Below are 16,833 nucleotides of genomic sequence, written 5' to 3' on the forward strand. Positions count from 1 at the left end.
GAAGAGGAGTTCATTAGGGGGACAGCTTATGATCATGTTGATAATGGTTTGCGTTTTCCAGAATATTCATATCTTCTTTGGAGGCCTGGGAAGGATATAATTAAGCATGAAGTTGTTTTTAATAAGGAAACACATGCAATTTGTTGCACATGCATGTACTTTAGTGAGACTGGTTTACTTTGTTCTCATTCTCTTCGAGTATATCATTTGCATTGTGTGCGTAATATTCCACAAGAGTATATAATGAAACGATGGACAAAGGCTGCCATGTGTAGTCATGGTATTGAAGAACCTATTTTGAGGACAAATGTTGTGGCTACTAGTGTTTGGAGGTCACAAACAATCAGAAAGTTTGTTAAGTTGATAACAAGTTGTCAGAATTCTTTGAATGCAAGGGCAGAGGTTGAGTGTTATTTCAATCTGTTAAAAGAAAAAGGTTGAGAGTGTATCAGGTGTAATTGACTTTAGTGAACCTGTTAAAGAGGTTGAAATTGTTGATCTTGAGATCAAGAATCCTCCAAAAGCTAGGCCTAAAGGTGAGAGGAATGTAAGGCCTAAGAGTACCTTGGAGAAGCAGTGTAACAAGGCAAAGGGTAATTTCAAGAGGAAAAAAGTCTCTGTACACTCCTTACAAAAGGGGTATAGGGCAAGCAGTTGTACAGGTATATGATCATTTCATATTTTCAAATTGATCATTTCAGTTTTCGTAAATGATCATTTATGTTTTTTCTTTTTAAATAGGAACTTGATGAGAACGGTTGTGCTGTTACTTATGCTAATTCTATTAGTGATCCATTGAATTGATTGTTTTGAGCAATAAACGGGCTCAGGTAAATTCAAATGTGCCAAAAAAAAACATTTTATTTATATTTTATTAATATTGATTTTTATAATTTAAAAATATAGGTCGGCTTAAAATCAGCTGTTGTAGAAGAAATTCCTTCTAGTTCTAAGGAATCAAATCATAGTATTTCCAATGATTTTGATCAGGTATAATGAACATTTATGATCTATATTATAATTTTTTTTTATTTAATTTTTTATTTTTTATATTTTTTTTTGGTTTTTTTGTAGGCTACTGGTGAAAGCTCTCTTTCATCTATCATATCTATTGATGTTGATATTTCATCTATTGCTAAGGTTTTTTTTTTTCCATATTTGTTTGTATAAGTGTTTGTAACTGATCATATACTGGTTTATTAATGATCAATTTAATTTTTTTTAAAGGCAAAGGATTTAAATCTTGAAGGTGTTTCTGCTGTTCAACCTTGTTCTAATTTTGTTGCAAATAAAGGTGCTTCTGGTGTTAAAACTTACTCTCAAATTAATCCAAGAGTTCCAATTCATACTAGTGCGTCAACAAAATCTCCTGTTGTTATTCAACCTACTGTTCCCAGGAATGTTCAAAATCAAACTCAGAATTGTTCAAACACCAATCCAGAAATGATCATATCCAACTCCAGGAATGTTCAATCAACAAATGTTCAAGTTATTTCTCCTACGGTTCAAATAAATGATCAAGGATTTCCTGTTCAGAATGTTCAAGTTACTCCTCCCACAGTTCAAAGAAATGATCAAGGTGCTCGTGTTCCAATTCTTCAATCAAGAAATGTTCAATTAGGTTCTAAAAAGATTTCTTCTAAATATGATAGGTTGTTTAGCCTTTTTTGATACAAGTGTAGCTAAACGTTTGGCTAATAAAGATAAATAATTAGTATTCCAGAACTTTATAAACATTAGACTTTTTTGTAATGTTGATTTAATTACTATTTTGTAATTTTGAATTTTCGATCTATTATATAAAAAACTTTCATTCAAAGATTAAAATGAAATATCAATTACAATAATATTAAAATAAAATCCATAAGTCTACTTCTAAAAAAAAAAAAAATAGTCATATATAAGAAATGAACATATACATAGTTGTAAATGAACATTTGAAACTACAAAGTTGCAAATTTTCTAGCTTTCCTTCTATTTGCTCTTGATTCAGTGTTTTCTTCAAATAACATCAGTTCTGCTGTGTATTGGAGCCTTAGATTTCTAATTTGTTCCACCTGTTGAACAAAATGAATTGTCAAATTTTAATTAAACAATCTTTACTGTTTCATAAATGAATATTATATCTTAAATAATTGATCATTTATAACTCTTACATTGTTTGGTTTTAAATCACAAATCCAACTCTCATTAGGATCAGCAGTGAAGGTTTCCATATGCTTCATAATGTAAACTCCACAGTTTGTATAGTCATTGTTGCTACGCCATTTCATCTTTTCCAAAACAACTGTGTAGTCTTCAATTCTTTTTGCATCTTGATATCCAAGGTGTTTCATGTACTCTGCCAATCCTTTTAACTGATAGAAAAAAGAGTAAAAATTGTTTAGAAGTTTGTATTGTGATGAAGACATGAACAATAAATAAAAATAATTGATCATGTAGTCAACTATAAATGAACATATTATCTCACCATCATTTTTGGTTGTTCTTCATATTTTGCTTTGACTGATACCTTTTTTGGTAGTTTTCTATTGTCAATTATATGAATTTTGTCTTCTATATGATTGACGCACAACAGAAAAAAATGTTGAGAAGTTGATACTGGGAAGAAGACCTGAACAAATTATATAATGTTATTGGACAATATATTGAATGTAATTGAACATTTGTATTAAACAAGAATTAATACCTGTTTATATCCAACAATGCTGTCAATTTTATTCAACTTCAGTTCATTGTCAATTCTTTCTATGAAGGCATTAATTCTTGTCTTCATTGATGATCCTTCTTGACAAACTCTATTTGTGCACATAATGTGCTGTTGAAATACAAACAAACATATAGAAGTTAAATGAATTTTTAGCAATTATTTATCATAGGAAAATAGAATCAATAATATAAAAAAAGAAGAAAGACTAACATGAAGCACTGTTGAGAAATAAATCTTGTTTCTCGGCTTTTTATGATTAAGAAACCTTGCCCATCCATCTATGACACAATTTGTCACTTCAACATCATCTCCAAGAGTTTTCATTTCATTTCTATTGATGAGATTCAAGCCATCATAGTATAAGAGTGCACTGCATTATGAACATTTAATAATATGAATGTGAACATATTTTTATAAAAGATATTAAACCTTAAGTTTAATTAGTGTAAGTAATTACCTTTCATCTTTTCCACCAAGAGCAAAGTCTACTGCAATTTGGTTCATGGCTTTCTCATCTTTAAACAGATCCTTGTACTTGACCAAGTAAGGAGATCGGAAAGCAGGAGGAATTGTTTTCTTTTCGCGTTTTGGTCTTGTTGTTCAATATAAAATATTGTTAAATTAAGAAAATTATGAGGAACATAAATGAACATTTGAGTGTATATAAATAAATTTGAAATTATACCTTTCAACCTTTTCCTTTTCAGTTTTTTTCTTCTTTTCTGCAATTGACTTTTTCTTATCATCATTCCTGGTCATATTACATAACACAAATGTACATTTAGGTATATGAAAATGTTCATTATTATTTTTGAACATTTACTTAATATAAATAATGTACCTTTTTGTGACTTTTGAGGATGAAGCAACAATCTTCTTGTTTTCACTGAAAAGTGAAACAATGTCAGTACATATTAATAAAATAAAAGCTTCTTATGTAACACCCTGAATCATTTTCAATTCATAAAATGAAAGATATTGATTTAACATAAACCTATTGATTTAACATAAACCACACATTCATATTACATATTCAACAAAATAATGTTCACACATACAATAGTTTGAGAAACACCAGTTTCAAGTTACAACACGATAGTAACATAAGTTAAATTGTTCCATCTAGATATTTTATCCTACACCATTACATAACCCTAATAGTAAGACATGTCTTCAGGATTTTACCCCTCCACTTTTTCATCATTTTTTGTTTTTTCAAAAACATCTTCCTTGTTTTGTTTTCCACCTTCAACTGTGTTTTTTGGATCATCACTTTTTTCACCACCATCTGACCTAGGGTCAGCATCAACCACTGAACCAGATCCTGCATCTAAGAAAAAATTTAATTAGATATAATATAATTTCTTTGTAAATGAACATTTGAGTATTTATAATTGAACATTATACCTGTTCTAGGCAATCCTTCATTATCTGACCTAGTGTCAGCATCAAATTTTGAACCAGTTGCTGCGTCTAACAAAAAAATACAATTAATAATGAATATTTCTTGTTTGTAAATGAACATTTTACACTTTTTAATTGAACATTATACCAGTTCTAGAAAATTCTTCAATTCTTTGTTCTGAAGCTGCTGAAGTTTTACCCACATCCTTTTCTTCAGCTGTATTATAAATCATCATTTTGGAGATACACTAAGTTAATAGTATTTACACATAATAATTAGAAATGAACATTTCTACTTAAGTTTATGTACATTATTATTAAATATATGAACATATTACCATTTGTTGAAATTATTGGTTGTTCAATTATATCACCAAGTGTTGAAAAGGTGGGCCCTGTTTCTGTTTAGGACAATTTAGACCACAAATTTAGAATTTTTCATATAAAAATTAGGATATATAGTCTCTTTTAGTTAGAATTTACCAATGGCTGGAGAAGGTGGAGTCAACCCCAAGCTGAAAGCTTTTCTGATGTCATATTCTTGTTCTTTTTCCTTTCCCTTTTTGGTTAATTTCTTCCCAGTCATTTGCTTCTCAGTTGTTTGCTTTTCAGACCCTTGCATCAGATTCTTCTCAGCTTGTGCAAGTGCATTTAGGAAATCCTCACTGCCAAAGAATTCTTCATCTTGGCTTAGAAATGATGGTTCCCTAGCTACCACCTTTCCTAAAACTTCATCAACTTTTTTCACCAAGTCATTTCCAGGGAAGATATCCTTTGCCTTCACCAATTTTGAAGAAAGCTTTGACAGGTTTGAACAAGTTGTTTTTTACCAGGGAAACAAAATCATCCATAAAAACCTATATGAATGAATATTAAAAATTATGCAGTTGAACATTTCAGATTATACAAATGAACATTTATGTTAACAAAAGTGATCATTTTATAACCTTAGGACTTTCTTCAACTTCTGCAGCAATCCTTGGTAGAATTTTCCCTCTCCCAAATCCCAATTCTAATTCAATCTTCAACCTCTCAAGAACCATGTCTCTATTCCATGCAGATATGATAGGAATTTTTCTTGGAGGCCTTTTGTCTAACCTCTGAACTCTATCAAAATAGAACAACTACAAGAAAAAAGAAAACATGGAACAGAACATAAACAATAAAAAAAAGTGCATTTATTTAAATTTAAATGAACATTTTGTATCTAAGAATATACCATCAGAAATTGAAGAGGGCCTTTGTAGAACCCCTTGCCTTGCTGCTTTCTCCAATCAACATGACATTTGATAAGTGAGTCATATACAAACTGACACCAGTTCAAATTTTTTATGTTTTCTTTGTCCATCATAGAATAAAGAAATTTGAAATGGCATTGATTGTTTGATACACATTTCATCAAGCAGTTCACAGCCACTGCTAAAAAGTTAGTAATGAAATGTTCACTTGGTGGTCTGTTGTTGGTGAATTTATCATTTATGTATCCATTCACAATCTGCAAACAAAATGAACAAAACATTTATACTTTTGATCATTTAATGTATTTAAAATGAACATTTAAAACTGATCATACCTGACTCACTGATGGAGTTTTTCCTGACCATGATTTTCTCCATTTCTTCAGAAATTCTGCATACTCCTCACTAATTTTATCAGACTTTGGCTCAACAATTGGAATTTCTCCTGTAGGCAAGCCATAAACTACCCTAACATCCTCTACCTCAATTTCTATTTTTTCATTCTTTGGTAGTTCAAAACACTGGCTATTTTCTTCAAAACTTCCCAATAACCAGTTACAGAACTTTTGATCAAGTTGAGGTAAACTAATGTCAAGAAGTGATCCTAACCCTATATCAACAACTTGTTGTTTTTGGGTAGGTGTCATCTTTTTTATCCATGCAATGAACTTCACATGTCCTCCTCTCTTTGAAGATTTCTCTTCCTCAAATTCATCTTCCTGAATTTCCTCAACTTCATCAGTTTCTATTGCTTGAACCATTTCAGTTTTCATTTTCTTTTTTCTCCTACCTTCAATCTTTCCTTCATCATACAGTACCATCTTTTGCTCCTCCTTTTCAACCTTTGCCTTCACTGAATTCCCTTTCTTTGCCTGTTTCTTCCTTGGCTTTACTTCATCCTCTTCCTCCTCTTCCTCCACCTCATAATCATCCTCACTGACAGGCTCTTCTTCTGCTCTATAAACTGACTCTTCACTATCATCATCACTGTCAGTAGAACTTTCATCAGTAGGATCTTGAGAGGGTTCATCTGATGGTACTTCTTGTATTTTTTTTCTCTTTCCAGCATTTCTCTTGGCAGGACTGACATCTGAAAATTAAATATATATAATTTTGTTTAAGTATTGAAAATGTACAGTAAGCAAATGATAAAATGAACAAAATTGTTTTCTCAAATGATCATTCTATATATAGAAATTGAACATTTATAATATATCATTATATACCTGCTTTTCTTTTGCCAGCAACCTTAGAAGTTTTCTTCACTTCTTCTAGAGTTTTCTTTTTCCCACCTATATATTGAAATTGAACATTAATGATATACCATCATAAATGATCATTCTATACATTAAGATTGAACATTTACCCTTTTTGCCTTGGTCTGGAGGATATTCAGCAGGAGCACCTGCCATTTTTTTTATTGGAGTAGGTGCTGGAGGTGGTGCATCAGCTTCCTTTTGAATAGGAAAATTCCTTGTAGACATTCTTCTCTTCTGTCCTATTTTTGCGGTTTCTTTAGCAGGTTCAACATCCTTCTTCAGGCTTCCCTTTTCAGATTCATCTAACAGAACATCTATTGTTTTTAAAAAAAATTTATGTTAGTATATTTGAAAGTGTAATATTTATTGTGTAACAGAAAAGTATTATGATTACCTTGGCTCCTTGTAATTCTACCACTTGGCACAACAACAAGGCTTTTGTTTTTGTTTTTCCTTGCAACCATTTTGTATCTTGTTTTCATTTTGGTTGACTGATCACTTTTTTGTGATGATGGAGCTGTCTCCTCACTAAGTTTTGTGGAAAACTTTATCATCATCTTGATCTAGAAGATAAGTTTCATCCTCAATTTGAACAAAATCAGGTGCAATTTGTGTTGCATATGAAATGATCAAATATAAAAGATTAAATAAACATTTATTAAATTGGATGACAAATGTTTACTATATACAATATAAATGAACATTTCAGGTAATGAATATGTACATTTTCCACTATTTACCTTTCGGATCTGTTGTCTTTGTAGACTCATCTTCCACTGTTTTCTCTTTAGGGATTTTCTCCTTTTCAGGCTCTTTTTTTCCCTCTTGTCCTTCTATGAAAATTTAATTAGTTAATATTTATATATTTTTTTTTAATCTTATTGAACATTCAATATTATGTAGATCCAATATGAACATTTTATGTAATAAAAATGTACATTTATAAATTTTTACCTTCTACATTTGTTGTCTTTGGAAAGACATCTTCCACAGTTTTTGTCTTTAGGGCTTTTCTCTTTTTCAGTCCCTTTTTTTCCTTCTTGTCCTTCTATTAAAATTTATTTAGTTAAAATTTAATTTTTTTAACCTTATTGAATATTTAATATTATGCTTTTCCAATATGAACATTTTTTGTAATAAAAATGTACATTTTAAAATTTTTACCTTTTTCCACAGTTTTCTCTTCTATTGGCCCTTTTTCTTTCTTTTTTGCTTCACCTTCAAAAGTAATAGTATTGTTAAAATTGATATTTATGACTATTAAACAAAAATATTCAATAAATATGATCATTTACCTTTCCTGATTTCCTTGCTTGCCTTTTCCATTCTTTTGAGATTTCTCATAATTCTGATTGTCGATTCTTTGTACTTTCTGTAAATGTATGATATTAACTTTGAAATATATTCATTAATTGATTAAATTAATTCAATTATTTAAATTTAAACATACTTTGGGTTTCTCTCTATGTTTAAATGTATTTCTTGCATCTTGTCCTTTAATGTTGTTATTCTTGAATCATCTTTGGGTTTTCTGATATTTCATTAAAAATATGTTTGAATTTACAATTTTGATTAGTAAATAAAAAAATGAACATATAACTTATATTACTATTGGTCATGAGCAAACTTTTTTGTACTGATTTTCAAATGAACATATAGTCTATCTAAATTGAACATTTAAGTTTTCTTACTTTTGGCCAAGACTATTCTTTACTGGATTGCTTTGCACTTTTGGTTGAACTTCTTCTTGCTTGCTGAAATCAATATTAAGAAATACTTTAAATAAAAAATGCACATAAATTGTACATAAAATATACTGTTATAAAAATGAACATTTATTTATATAAAATTGATCATTAGTATACCTTTCATCCCTACTCTCTTTGTCAGTTGTGTTATGTGTAGCAGACACACTCTTAGTTGTTGCATTAGTAGCAGGAATGTTCTCACTTTGTTCACTTAAAAAAAACAGAATTATTTTATATAATATGATATTAAAGTATGAACTAATTTATACAATGAAGAAGATAATTAGTTATTTTGTATAAAGCTTTTATACCTTATTGTTTGATTTGTCTCTGGTGGTCTTGATTTTGACATAACAAATTTCACTCGAACCTTTTTTTTTTCACTAAAATTTTAAGAATTACCTAATAAGTTTGGTATATATATACAATGTACAATAATTGAATGTAAAAACAATTATTTTATACATATAAACTTACTTGTTTAAAGTGTATCTTTCATAACTATTACCATATTCATTTTGTTCTATAACCTTCTTTAGAGTTAATGGTTCAGATTTCCCATCTCTAAATTGAAGCAAGTGTATCACTCTAAATGGCACATCACTACATTATAAATTAATTACATGACATTAGTTTGAATGCATATCACTGAAATGATTATTATCATATTTATATATGTGCATGATGATTTAATGAAATGTATATTTGTTATTTAAATCTCAATGAATACTCAAATGAACAAATATACATATATGATCATAATTATATCTATAAATGAACATTATGAGTATCAAATATGATCATATACAATGATGTTTCAATGAAATGTACTTTTGTTTTTAAATCTCAATAAATACTCATATGAACAAATATAAATATATGATCATAACTATATCTATAAATGAACATTATGAGTATCAAATATGATCATATACAAATAACATATTAAACAAAGATAAAACCAATTTTATCAAATACAACTAGCATATTAGACATGAACATAATATATTATGTAAATGACTAATTACCTTGGTAGTGGAGACATTGTTAAATCCGTACCAATTGACTTGTCAATATCTTTTAAAAGTTCCGGATCTACAATTGGATCATTTTGGCGGTTTTTTTTCAATTTGTCTACTCTTGACTGAAGAGGTACATCATCATCATCGTCTCTGTTTTATTTAATAAATTGTTAATGTTTTAGTTATTTTCAGTAAAATCTTAGAACAATTACTACAATCGCAAAAATTTTTAACAAAAATTAGGTTTTACAAATAAATTCGCTCTATAATTTTCATCGCAAGAATATGAACAAATTAGGTTTTACAAAAGTTAGAGTTCATACATTTCTTCAGAAATTTTCAACAAATTACTCGTCTCTGAAGTATTCTTCTCCAAAATCATACTACAATTGCAAAAAATTGAACAAAAATTAGGTTTCACACATAAAATCGCACTATAATTGTCATCGAAAAAAAATGAACAAAATTACTTACTCTTTAGATACATTTTGCTCCGATTTTGCAGTTTCTTCTTTCATGTTCTTCTCTGTAGTGGTTTTTTGCAAAATCGCACTACAATCGCAACAAAATGAACAAAATTAAGGTTTCACACATAAAATTGCACTACAATCTCAAAAAATGAACAAAACTAACGAAATTACTTACTCTTTTTTTTGTGATTGTTTAATTTCATCTCGAATATCAGACATTTGAAGCAATTATGAAGTGTTTTGAAGCAATTTTGCAATAATTTGAAGAGAATTTCGTTCCGATTCGACGGTGTTGATGAGAGAGAAATTCTAGAGAAATGAAGAAGATGGTTTTTAGAGAGAGAATAATTTGAAATGGATAGTTTTTTTTTTTTTTAATAATATATATGTGGGGTAGGGGAAGTTATTTCTAATTTACTGTGGTTAGTGGGAGTGAGTGGGGGTAGTTACTGTAGTTTGTGGGGGTAGGGGAAAAAACGCAAACGCTGCGTTTTGTAGGGGGTGTAGGTTATGGTACCTACACTAGGGTGTAGTGTATACTAATTATATCTGTAATCGTTTTAGGTGGGCTTTGGGTTGAACTACGGAGTAATTAATTAATTACCTGAGGCCCAAACGTTAATACTTGTAACACATGTTTTTTTTTTTTGACCAGTTAATAACACATATTTAAAAGAATTCTGTGGTATACTAGGCAATGGATAAGATAATTAAAAGTAGAAAGATTAACCTGAAATAAACATTAATTACATCGATCGACGCGTGATTTTAGCATACATTCCTAAATTAATAACATATTAGAAAATATTTAAAGAATTATCCAATGGCCTGAAGCGTTCGTTAACAAGATCCTTCAAATAAAATAATTTTATATGTATGTATAAAAGTTCGTCTACCACTCCACTTAACATCAATATGTGCTAAGTCAAGTGAGATCGATAAACTACCGTTGTATTGCATTTTAATACCACTCCTTATTTCTTAAAGATGACAATAGAGTGAGTCAAATACGAGAACCCACCCCAATAATACAGAGATATATAGTTCTAGCCTCGTCCCACCTCTCTCAGCCCCATTGGCAACCCTACCACTAGCCAAATAAGTGTTTAAGTTAGATGTTTATGGATGTACATTGGATCATATGGCATGTCAAATCGACACATACACATGGTAATGCACCAAACATGGTTAGGAAAAGTGGGTTGTTTAAAATAATGGGTAAATGTGTATAGTAGTCAATTCGAGCTAATTCTACTAAGAAAGATTTAAGCAAGCTTAGAGGTGGGCACCGTGACGTGTCGGGCCATCGCGGGCCGTGCTTGGTGGTGGCTCGTGCCGTGCCTGCCAGTTCGCGGGTCGTGTCGTGCCAGGCCACAATTTGGCACACCCAAGCCCACGGCACGGCCCACGTGCCTGGCGTGTCGTGCCGTGCCGGGTAGCGGGCCGCCACTTATTTTTTATTTTTATTTTTTTTTAAAAAAAAATGATATATAATTTTTTTAACAACTTGTAAAATAAGTATATTTAAATAATTTTATTAATTTATGTTTATGTTTTTGTATTATCATATTGTTAATGACTTAATGTGCTTTTTATTATTATAGTTCTTTTACTCTTTATTTAGCAAAAAGTAACAATGCACATAATTAAAAAATTTACAAGTGCGATACACAAAAATTGATGAATAACTTATTTAATTTTATTATAAGCCGGTACGATAAATCGATAATACAATAATTTATAATGATAAAATCGACAATAATTGATGAATAACTTAACTTTATAGCTTATTTTATTATATAGGGTGCAATAATACAAAAATTAGCTATAATAATCTAATTATTCTTCTTGGTCTTCTTCGTCTTCGTCTTCTTCTTCTTGTTCATCGGCCAATTGCATTGATTGAGAACTAGTAGAACCCAACGTTCCTTCATCGTCGTCATTTTGTGCATAAGTACGATCTTGGCAGCGAGTTTCGGCATCCAATCAATCCTTGAAACAAACACACATTTCAAGTGTTTCGGGTTTTAGTTTTGTTCTTCTATCGTCTAAAACCCTCCCTGATGCACTAAAAGCTCGTTCGAATGCAACAGAGGAGACTTGGATAGCATAAATATCTCGTGCCATTGCCGCCAAAATTGGATGCTTCGAGTTTTGTGATTTCCACCATTCAATGATGTCGAGGCCGTACTTCTCTTCGTCATCCATGCCTTTCATGAAGTCGTAACTTAAATTAAGTACATTTGCAACTCCGAAACATCGCTTTGTGTTCTCCTAGATGATGATTCGGTACCTGAAAACTTAAACATCATGTTAGCAGCTTGTGCAAATAAACCTTTGGCCCTTTTACTTACATTTTTGGATGATTGAGAAGGAGAAAATCGAGTCACGGTTCCATATTTAGATTCATACACTCTATATAAGGAAAAAAATTGATCGGTTACATTTCTTTTATAAGACTCAACATCTTCTTCAATATTCATGCATCGAAAATAAATATCAATTAACAAAAATGTGCCACCATACTTTTGCCTAGGATCTAATATAGAAGCAAAAATATAAATCATAGGAATAGTAGTGTAATATTTACACCATTTTACCCCCATTGATGGAAGATATCCATCTTAATCGTGTTGTGATCGGTGTTCATCGAAAAGTTGTGCAAGTAAACATGCATTACTAAGAAAAGAATGAGCACAAGGATTATAAACAGAAGAAAAACAATGTGTCATACTATACAATAATTGTAAAAACTGCATATATTTTTCACAATTAGACCAATCATTATCTAGTAAAGCAAATTGTGGAAATTTTTTATTATAAAAAATTGTCAATGGACCCTTGTACTCAATTGCCCTAATCAACATTTCATAGGTGGAGTTCCACCTAGTTACGCAATCCGTTGATATTTTAATAGTCTTTATCCTTTTTTGCCTGCAAAAAGTTTTCCATTCCTGAAATCTCATGTTAGAACTGTTAATAGACAAAATAGCAATTCTAATTTTGTGATAAAATGGACCAATTGCTTGTGTTCCATCTTTCACACACAAGTTAAGAACATGACAAATGCATCTAATATGAAGTGCATCTCCATCTAATATGAAGTCGGTCAATTGTGTTTTAACTAAATGTGCACAAAATGTCATAGAAGTTGCATTATCAAAAGTCATAGACATGATTTTGGACCTAAGATTATATGCATCAATAGCTTGCATTAAATGATGAGAAATATTAAGACCTGTGTGGGGATATTCAAGCATTTTAAAATGAATAATGTGTTTTTGTAATAACCAATCACTATCCAACCAATGACAAGTCACACACAAATAGTGATATCCGTAACCACTATCCCATGCATCAGCAGTCAAAGAAACTCTACAAGTAAGATTACTTAATTCATCATGTAACTTCATTTTGTACTCTAGAAAAGATTACATGGGAGCCGAACGGACAGTTTTTCTAGAGATTTTTTTGTGTTGGGGTTATAGTGCTCGGTTAATGTAATTGTTGAAGGGATCATTTTCGGCAAAAAGAAAAGGTTGTTCAGCATGTACTAACATTCTCCCAAGTTCATCTCTATCTCTCTCATTGCTGTAAATGAAACCTTGTGGGTGGAATTGAGAAATTTGGGGTTGAGTTGGATCACTAGATGGACCACCACATTTTTTTACATGTCTACCAAGGTGTCCCGTCCCTCCCTTGGTATCAGCTCAGAAAGTTCTGTGACATGTCTTACACTTGGCCCTAGTTCCATCTCTACTTAATAGAAAAAAATCCCCAAACATTACTCTTTCGCTTGCTATTGGCAAGTTCCTCTTCGGTACACCATTCTAATGTGTTTGGAATTTTGGTGTTTGGAATTTGGGTGTTTGGAATTTTGGGGGATTGTTCACTTGACCCGGTGGCATTTTGTTTGGCTATTTTGGGTAGTTTGATAAGAAAATTCATGTTGTGAGCCGTATAAATGAGGTGAGAGTTGATTTACTTGAAATCTAGAACTAGATATATTCCAAGGAGACATATCGTTAAATTGTTGAAATCCTCCCATGGTTTGGGGATGGAAGAAGGGGGTGGAAGTGTTCGGATTGGGCATGGTAGGAGGGGGCATTGAAGTGTTTGGATTTGGTGATTCCCTACTAGTACTAGTACGTTTTGACTTGGCTTTCCTAGAGGAGGAAGAAGGGTTCGGGTTTGATGTCATGATTAATAATAATAAAAATTATAATATCAACATTAATAATAATACAAATAACAATAAAAATAATAAATAACAATAAAAATAATAAATAATAATACAAATAATAATAACAATAACAATAATAACAGTGACAAGAACAATAATAATAAGGAAAAATTGCATTTATTAATCCCAACTTTGCACAATTTTATTTTATTAATCCCAACTTTGGAATATTCTGCAATAATCCCAACTTTGAGGTGTGTTTTCATTCTTCGGTCCGGATTACCAGTTACTTGAAAAAAGGGTTAAAAAAAATTTAAAACCATTTATTTGACGCGTGTTGCATGCTAATTGGTTTATCAAAATAAAAATAAATTAATTAAAATAATTTTTTTTAAAAAAAGAATCCACCCAGCCTCACGTTTCTCAACCCAACCAAACCCCAACCCCAACCCAAAAGATCCGGCCACCCAACCACTGACGTCGGTCGGCCGGCCGCCCCCACTACCTCACCCCTTTCTCCTCCACGCCGGTAAACAGCCGCATTCCCTCTCCCATTCAGCCATTCCACATACGCACATCCACCTCCCTGCACTCCCAACTCGCAACCACAATTCGCGCAACAAACACCAGCTCCACACAACCCAACCCCACGCAACAGCAGCACAACCAACAACAGCTTCTCATTCGGCGCGAGGGAGGGGAAATCCGCCGAAATTTGAACCCTCAACCCTGCACGTGGCGGTGGTTTGCTAAATCGATTTACTTTGAAATTGAAACCTAGACCCTTAAACCAATTTACTTCAAAATTGGAGCAGCCAAAACGAAGAAGGGGAAGGGAAGGGGCGTTTTACAGGGCGGGGGAAGGGAGGGAGAGGGGTTTTGGGGGCAAGGAAGGAAGTTTTCAGAAATTGGTGGTTATTGGTGAGATGGGGAGCTAGGCGGTGGTGTGGTTGTTGCAGCAGTGAGGGTGGCTGTGATGCGAATTGGTGGCGATGGTGGTGAAGGTTGCTGCAATGTGAGGGGTTGATGTGGCTGAGCTTGCCGCTGCAATTTGATGCTGGGAGCAGGGGACTGGGATGGTGGCCATGGTGCGCAGGGACGTTGATGGTGGCCATGGCGAAAAAACCCCACAAACACGCCTGAAATGGAGGGGATGGTGGCTGGCTGGCTGCCATTAATGGAGGGGCTGTTAAAGGAAAGGAGGAAATAAAAAATAAATAAAAAATTAATTTTCTGTAAAAAAAAATAATTTGGTTTAGTAAAAAAAAAAATGGACCACTCACGTGGCGACACATGTCCAGCAACCTACAATAGAAGATTGTTGACTTTTATTGACCGGTTTGGGTATGAAGAATGAAAACACACCTCAAAGTTGGGATTATTGCAGAATATTCCAAAGTTGGGATTAATAAAATGAAATTGTGCAAAGTTGGGATTAATAAATGCAATTTTTCCTAATAATAATAATAATAATAATAATAATAACAATAATAACAATAACAATAAAAATAATAATAACAATAACAATAACAAATTAAAATAACTTTGAGTTAGATCTTACAACGACGCTTCGATTGCTTTCCACTAATTTCTGAACTTATAATTTTTTTTATATTAACTTTTATAATTGAGAGAATTAAAGATTATATGAGATGTTTTTTTTTTTGGAGAAGTAGAGATTATAAGAGAGTAGGAATTAGAGAATAAGAGAATAGATGAGTTGTGGAAAAAAATGGAGGAAGAAGTGAAGTGTTTATAGGAATTAGGAAGCAAAGTAGCCGTTAATATAGCAGTTAATATGGCCGTTTATACCCGTTTTTGCTGTTGGAGAAATCGGGAAATATGGCCGTTGAGCACGGGCCGTGTCGTGCCTGGCGGGCCGCGTGCCGTGCTCGGCCGTGCCTCGTGCCGTGCCTGCGGGCCAAAAGTCGTGCCGCCCACTCGTGCCCGTGCCGATTTCCAAAAATGTTGTCCACGGCACGGCCCACGCCTGGGCCACCGTGTCGGTCAGTGCCTAATGCGGGCTCGTTCCGGGCCGTGCCGTGACCGTGTCGGGCCCGTGCCGGCATGGCCCATGCCCACCTCTAGCAAGCTTCTAGATAAGTTATTCGACATGTGTTCTTTTTAAGTGTTTGTTTCATTGTGCTCGACTAAAGCTTGTATAAATATGAACTCAAGGTCAAGCTCAACAAAAAATATATAAGCTTAAACATGTACAAGTTAAAACTTAATTATATACATATAAATTAAGCAACACAAATTTTGTGGATATCTTTTTATGAAGCCATACTTTGAGTTGGTTGAACATTTGAAAATTTGACTAGGAAGTAAGTGTATCCGAAGATAATACATAGCATTATCATAAAATAGCATAGATTTATTTCTACAATGTTCCAAGTATTTGAGTTATTATTGACTAAGGCCCTGTTTAGTTCACCTTATTGTTTATCTGAACTTATCTGATGTGGTCTGATCTGATCTGATTTTATCTGATTTGGTCTGATCTAATCTTATTGTCTGATTTGATCAAATTTTGTCCTTAAGTGTACAATAATTTGTAACGGAAAAATATATCAAGTGGGATTTTGTTAGATTCATAATAATGTGTATTTTATTAATATGTATTTTTCATATTTTTTTTCATTACGAAATTAAAGATATTTAGTGATAAAAAATTGCACATAAAACGATGGTCTGATCTGAACATATTTTTTCTGATCTGATCTTATTTTTTCTGATCTGATATGATCTGAACTTATTTTTTCTGAAATAAGTAAAAATAAGTTGAACTAAACAAGG

At 32.2% G+C, this 16,833-nt stretch overlaps 4 protein-coding genes across 4 annotated transcripts; 1 reads left to right on the forward strand and 3 right to left on the reverse strand.

The window, feature by feature from the left end:
* Window positions 1–61: 61 nt before the first annotated feature.
* On the forward strand, window positions 62–1,671 carry LOC110683620 (the record flags this gene model as incomplete). Its single annotated transcript, XM_021860010.1, has 5 exons — window positions 62–436; window positions 553–662; window positions 907–990; window positions 1,075–1,140; window positions 1,228–1,671. Coding segments are annotated over 5 exons (1,079 nt in total), but the record flags the coding sequence as incomplete, so codon positions are not given.
* Window positions 1,672–1,879: 208 nt separating this feature from the next.
* LOC110683621 lies at window positions 1,880–3,534 on the reverse strand. Its single transcript, XM_021860011.1, has 7 exons — window positions 3,396–3,534; window positions 3,168–3,302; window positions 2,921–3,080; window positions 2,690–2,818; window positions 2,471–2,614; window positions 2,157–2,357; window positions 1,880–2,057 (listed from the first exon to the last, which is right to left on the reverse strand). Exons 1-7 carry the CDS (start codon window positions 3,527–3,529, stop codon window positions 1,944–1,946), a joined length of 1,017 nt encoding a protein of 338 aa, XP_021715703.1. The 5' UTR covers window positions 3,530–3,534; the 3' UTR covers window positions 1,880–1,943.
* LOC110683622 lies at window positions 3,254–4,804 on the reverse strand. Its single transcript, XM_021860012.1, has 6 exons — window positions 4,598–4,804; window positions 4,453–4,515; window positions 4,263–4,331; window positions 4,118–4,183; window positions 3,896–4,040; window positions 3,254–3,596 (listed from the first exon to the last, which is right to left on the reverse strand). The coding sequence occupies exons 1-6, from the start codon at window positions 4,734–4,736 to the stop codon at window positions 3,530–3,532; spliced, it is 549 nt and encodes a 182-aa protein (XP_021715704.1). The 5' UTR covers window positions 4,737–4,804; the 3' UTR covers window positions 3,254–3,529.
* A 14-nt stretch (window positions 4,805–4,818) lies between these two features.
* LOC110683623 lies at window positions 4,819–7,219 on the reverse strand. The gene is made up of 7 exons (XM_021860013.1): window positions 7,006–7,219; window positions 6,719–6,925; window positions 6,579–6,644; window positions 5,688–6,442; window positions 5,334–5,609; window positions 5,062–5,238; window positions 4,819–4,971 (listed from the first exon to the last, which is right to left on the reverse strand). Exons 1-7 carry the CDS (start codon window positions 7,166–7,168, stop codon window positions 4,867–4,869), a joined length of 1,749 nt encoding a protein of 582 aa, XP_021715705.1. The 5' UTR covers window positions 7,169–7,219; the 3' UTR covers window positions 4,819–4,866.
* Between the last annotated feature and the right edge of the window lie 9,614 nt (window positions 7,220–16,833).

This window comes from Chenopodium quinoa, unplaced genomic scaffold, assembly GCF_001683475.1.
Source record: "Chenopodium quinoa cultivar QQ74 unplaced genomic scaffold, ASM168347v1, whole genome shotgun sequence".
Taxonomy (NCBI): Eukaryota; Viridiplantae; Streptophyta; class Magnoliopsida; order Caryophyllales; family Amaranthaceae; genus Chenopodium; species Chenopodium quinoa.

Bases quoted from the DNA above. Each gene is read 5' to 3' on its own strand.
- LOC110683621 (XM_021860011.1), bottom strand. From the start codon at position 3,529: ATGTTCAAAAATAATAATGAACATTTTCATATACCTAAATGTACATTT. The intron at 3,303-3,395 runs GTATAATTTCAA...TTGAACAACAAG, and splicing joins GAAAAGGAAAAGGTTGAAAG to ACCAAAACGCGAAAAGAAAA. The intron at 2,819-2,920 runs GTTAGTCTTTCT...GTATTTCAACAG, and splicing joins ATTTCTCAACAGTGCTTCAT to CACATTATGTGCACAAATAG.
- LOC110683622 (XM_021860012.1), bottom strand. From the start codon at position 4,736: ATGCAAGGGTCTGAAAAGCAAACAACTGAGAAGCAAATGACTGGGAAG. The intron at 4,041-4,117 runs GTATAATGTTCA...ATTTTTTCTTAG, and splicing joins TGAAGGATTGCCTAGAACAG to ATGCAGGATCTGGTTCAGTG. The intron at 3,597-3,895 runs GTAAAATCCTGA...TTCACTTTTCAG, and splicing joins AATGATGAAAAAGTGGAGGG to TGAAAACAAGAAGATTGTTG.
- LOC110683623 (XM_021860013.1), bottom strand. From the start codon at position 7,168: ATGATGATAAAGTTTTCCACAAAACTTAGTGAGGAGACAGCTCCATCA. The intron at 6,926-7,005 runs GTAATCATAATA...TAAAAACAATAG, and splicing joins TAGAATTACAAGGAGCCAAG to ATGTTCTGTTAGATGAATCT. The intron at 6,645-6,718 runs GTAAATGTTCAA...TTCAATATATAG, and splicing joins TCCAGACCAAGGCAAAAAGG to GTGGGAAAAAGAAAACTCTA.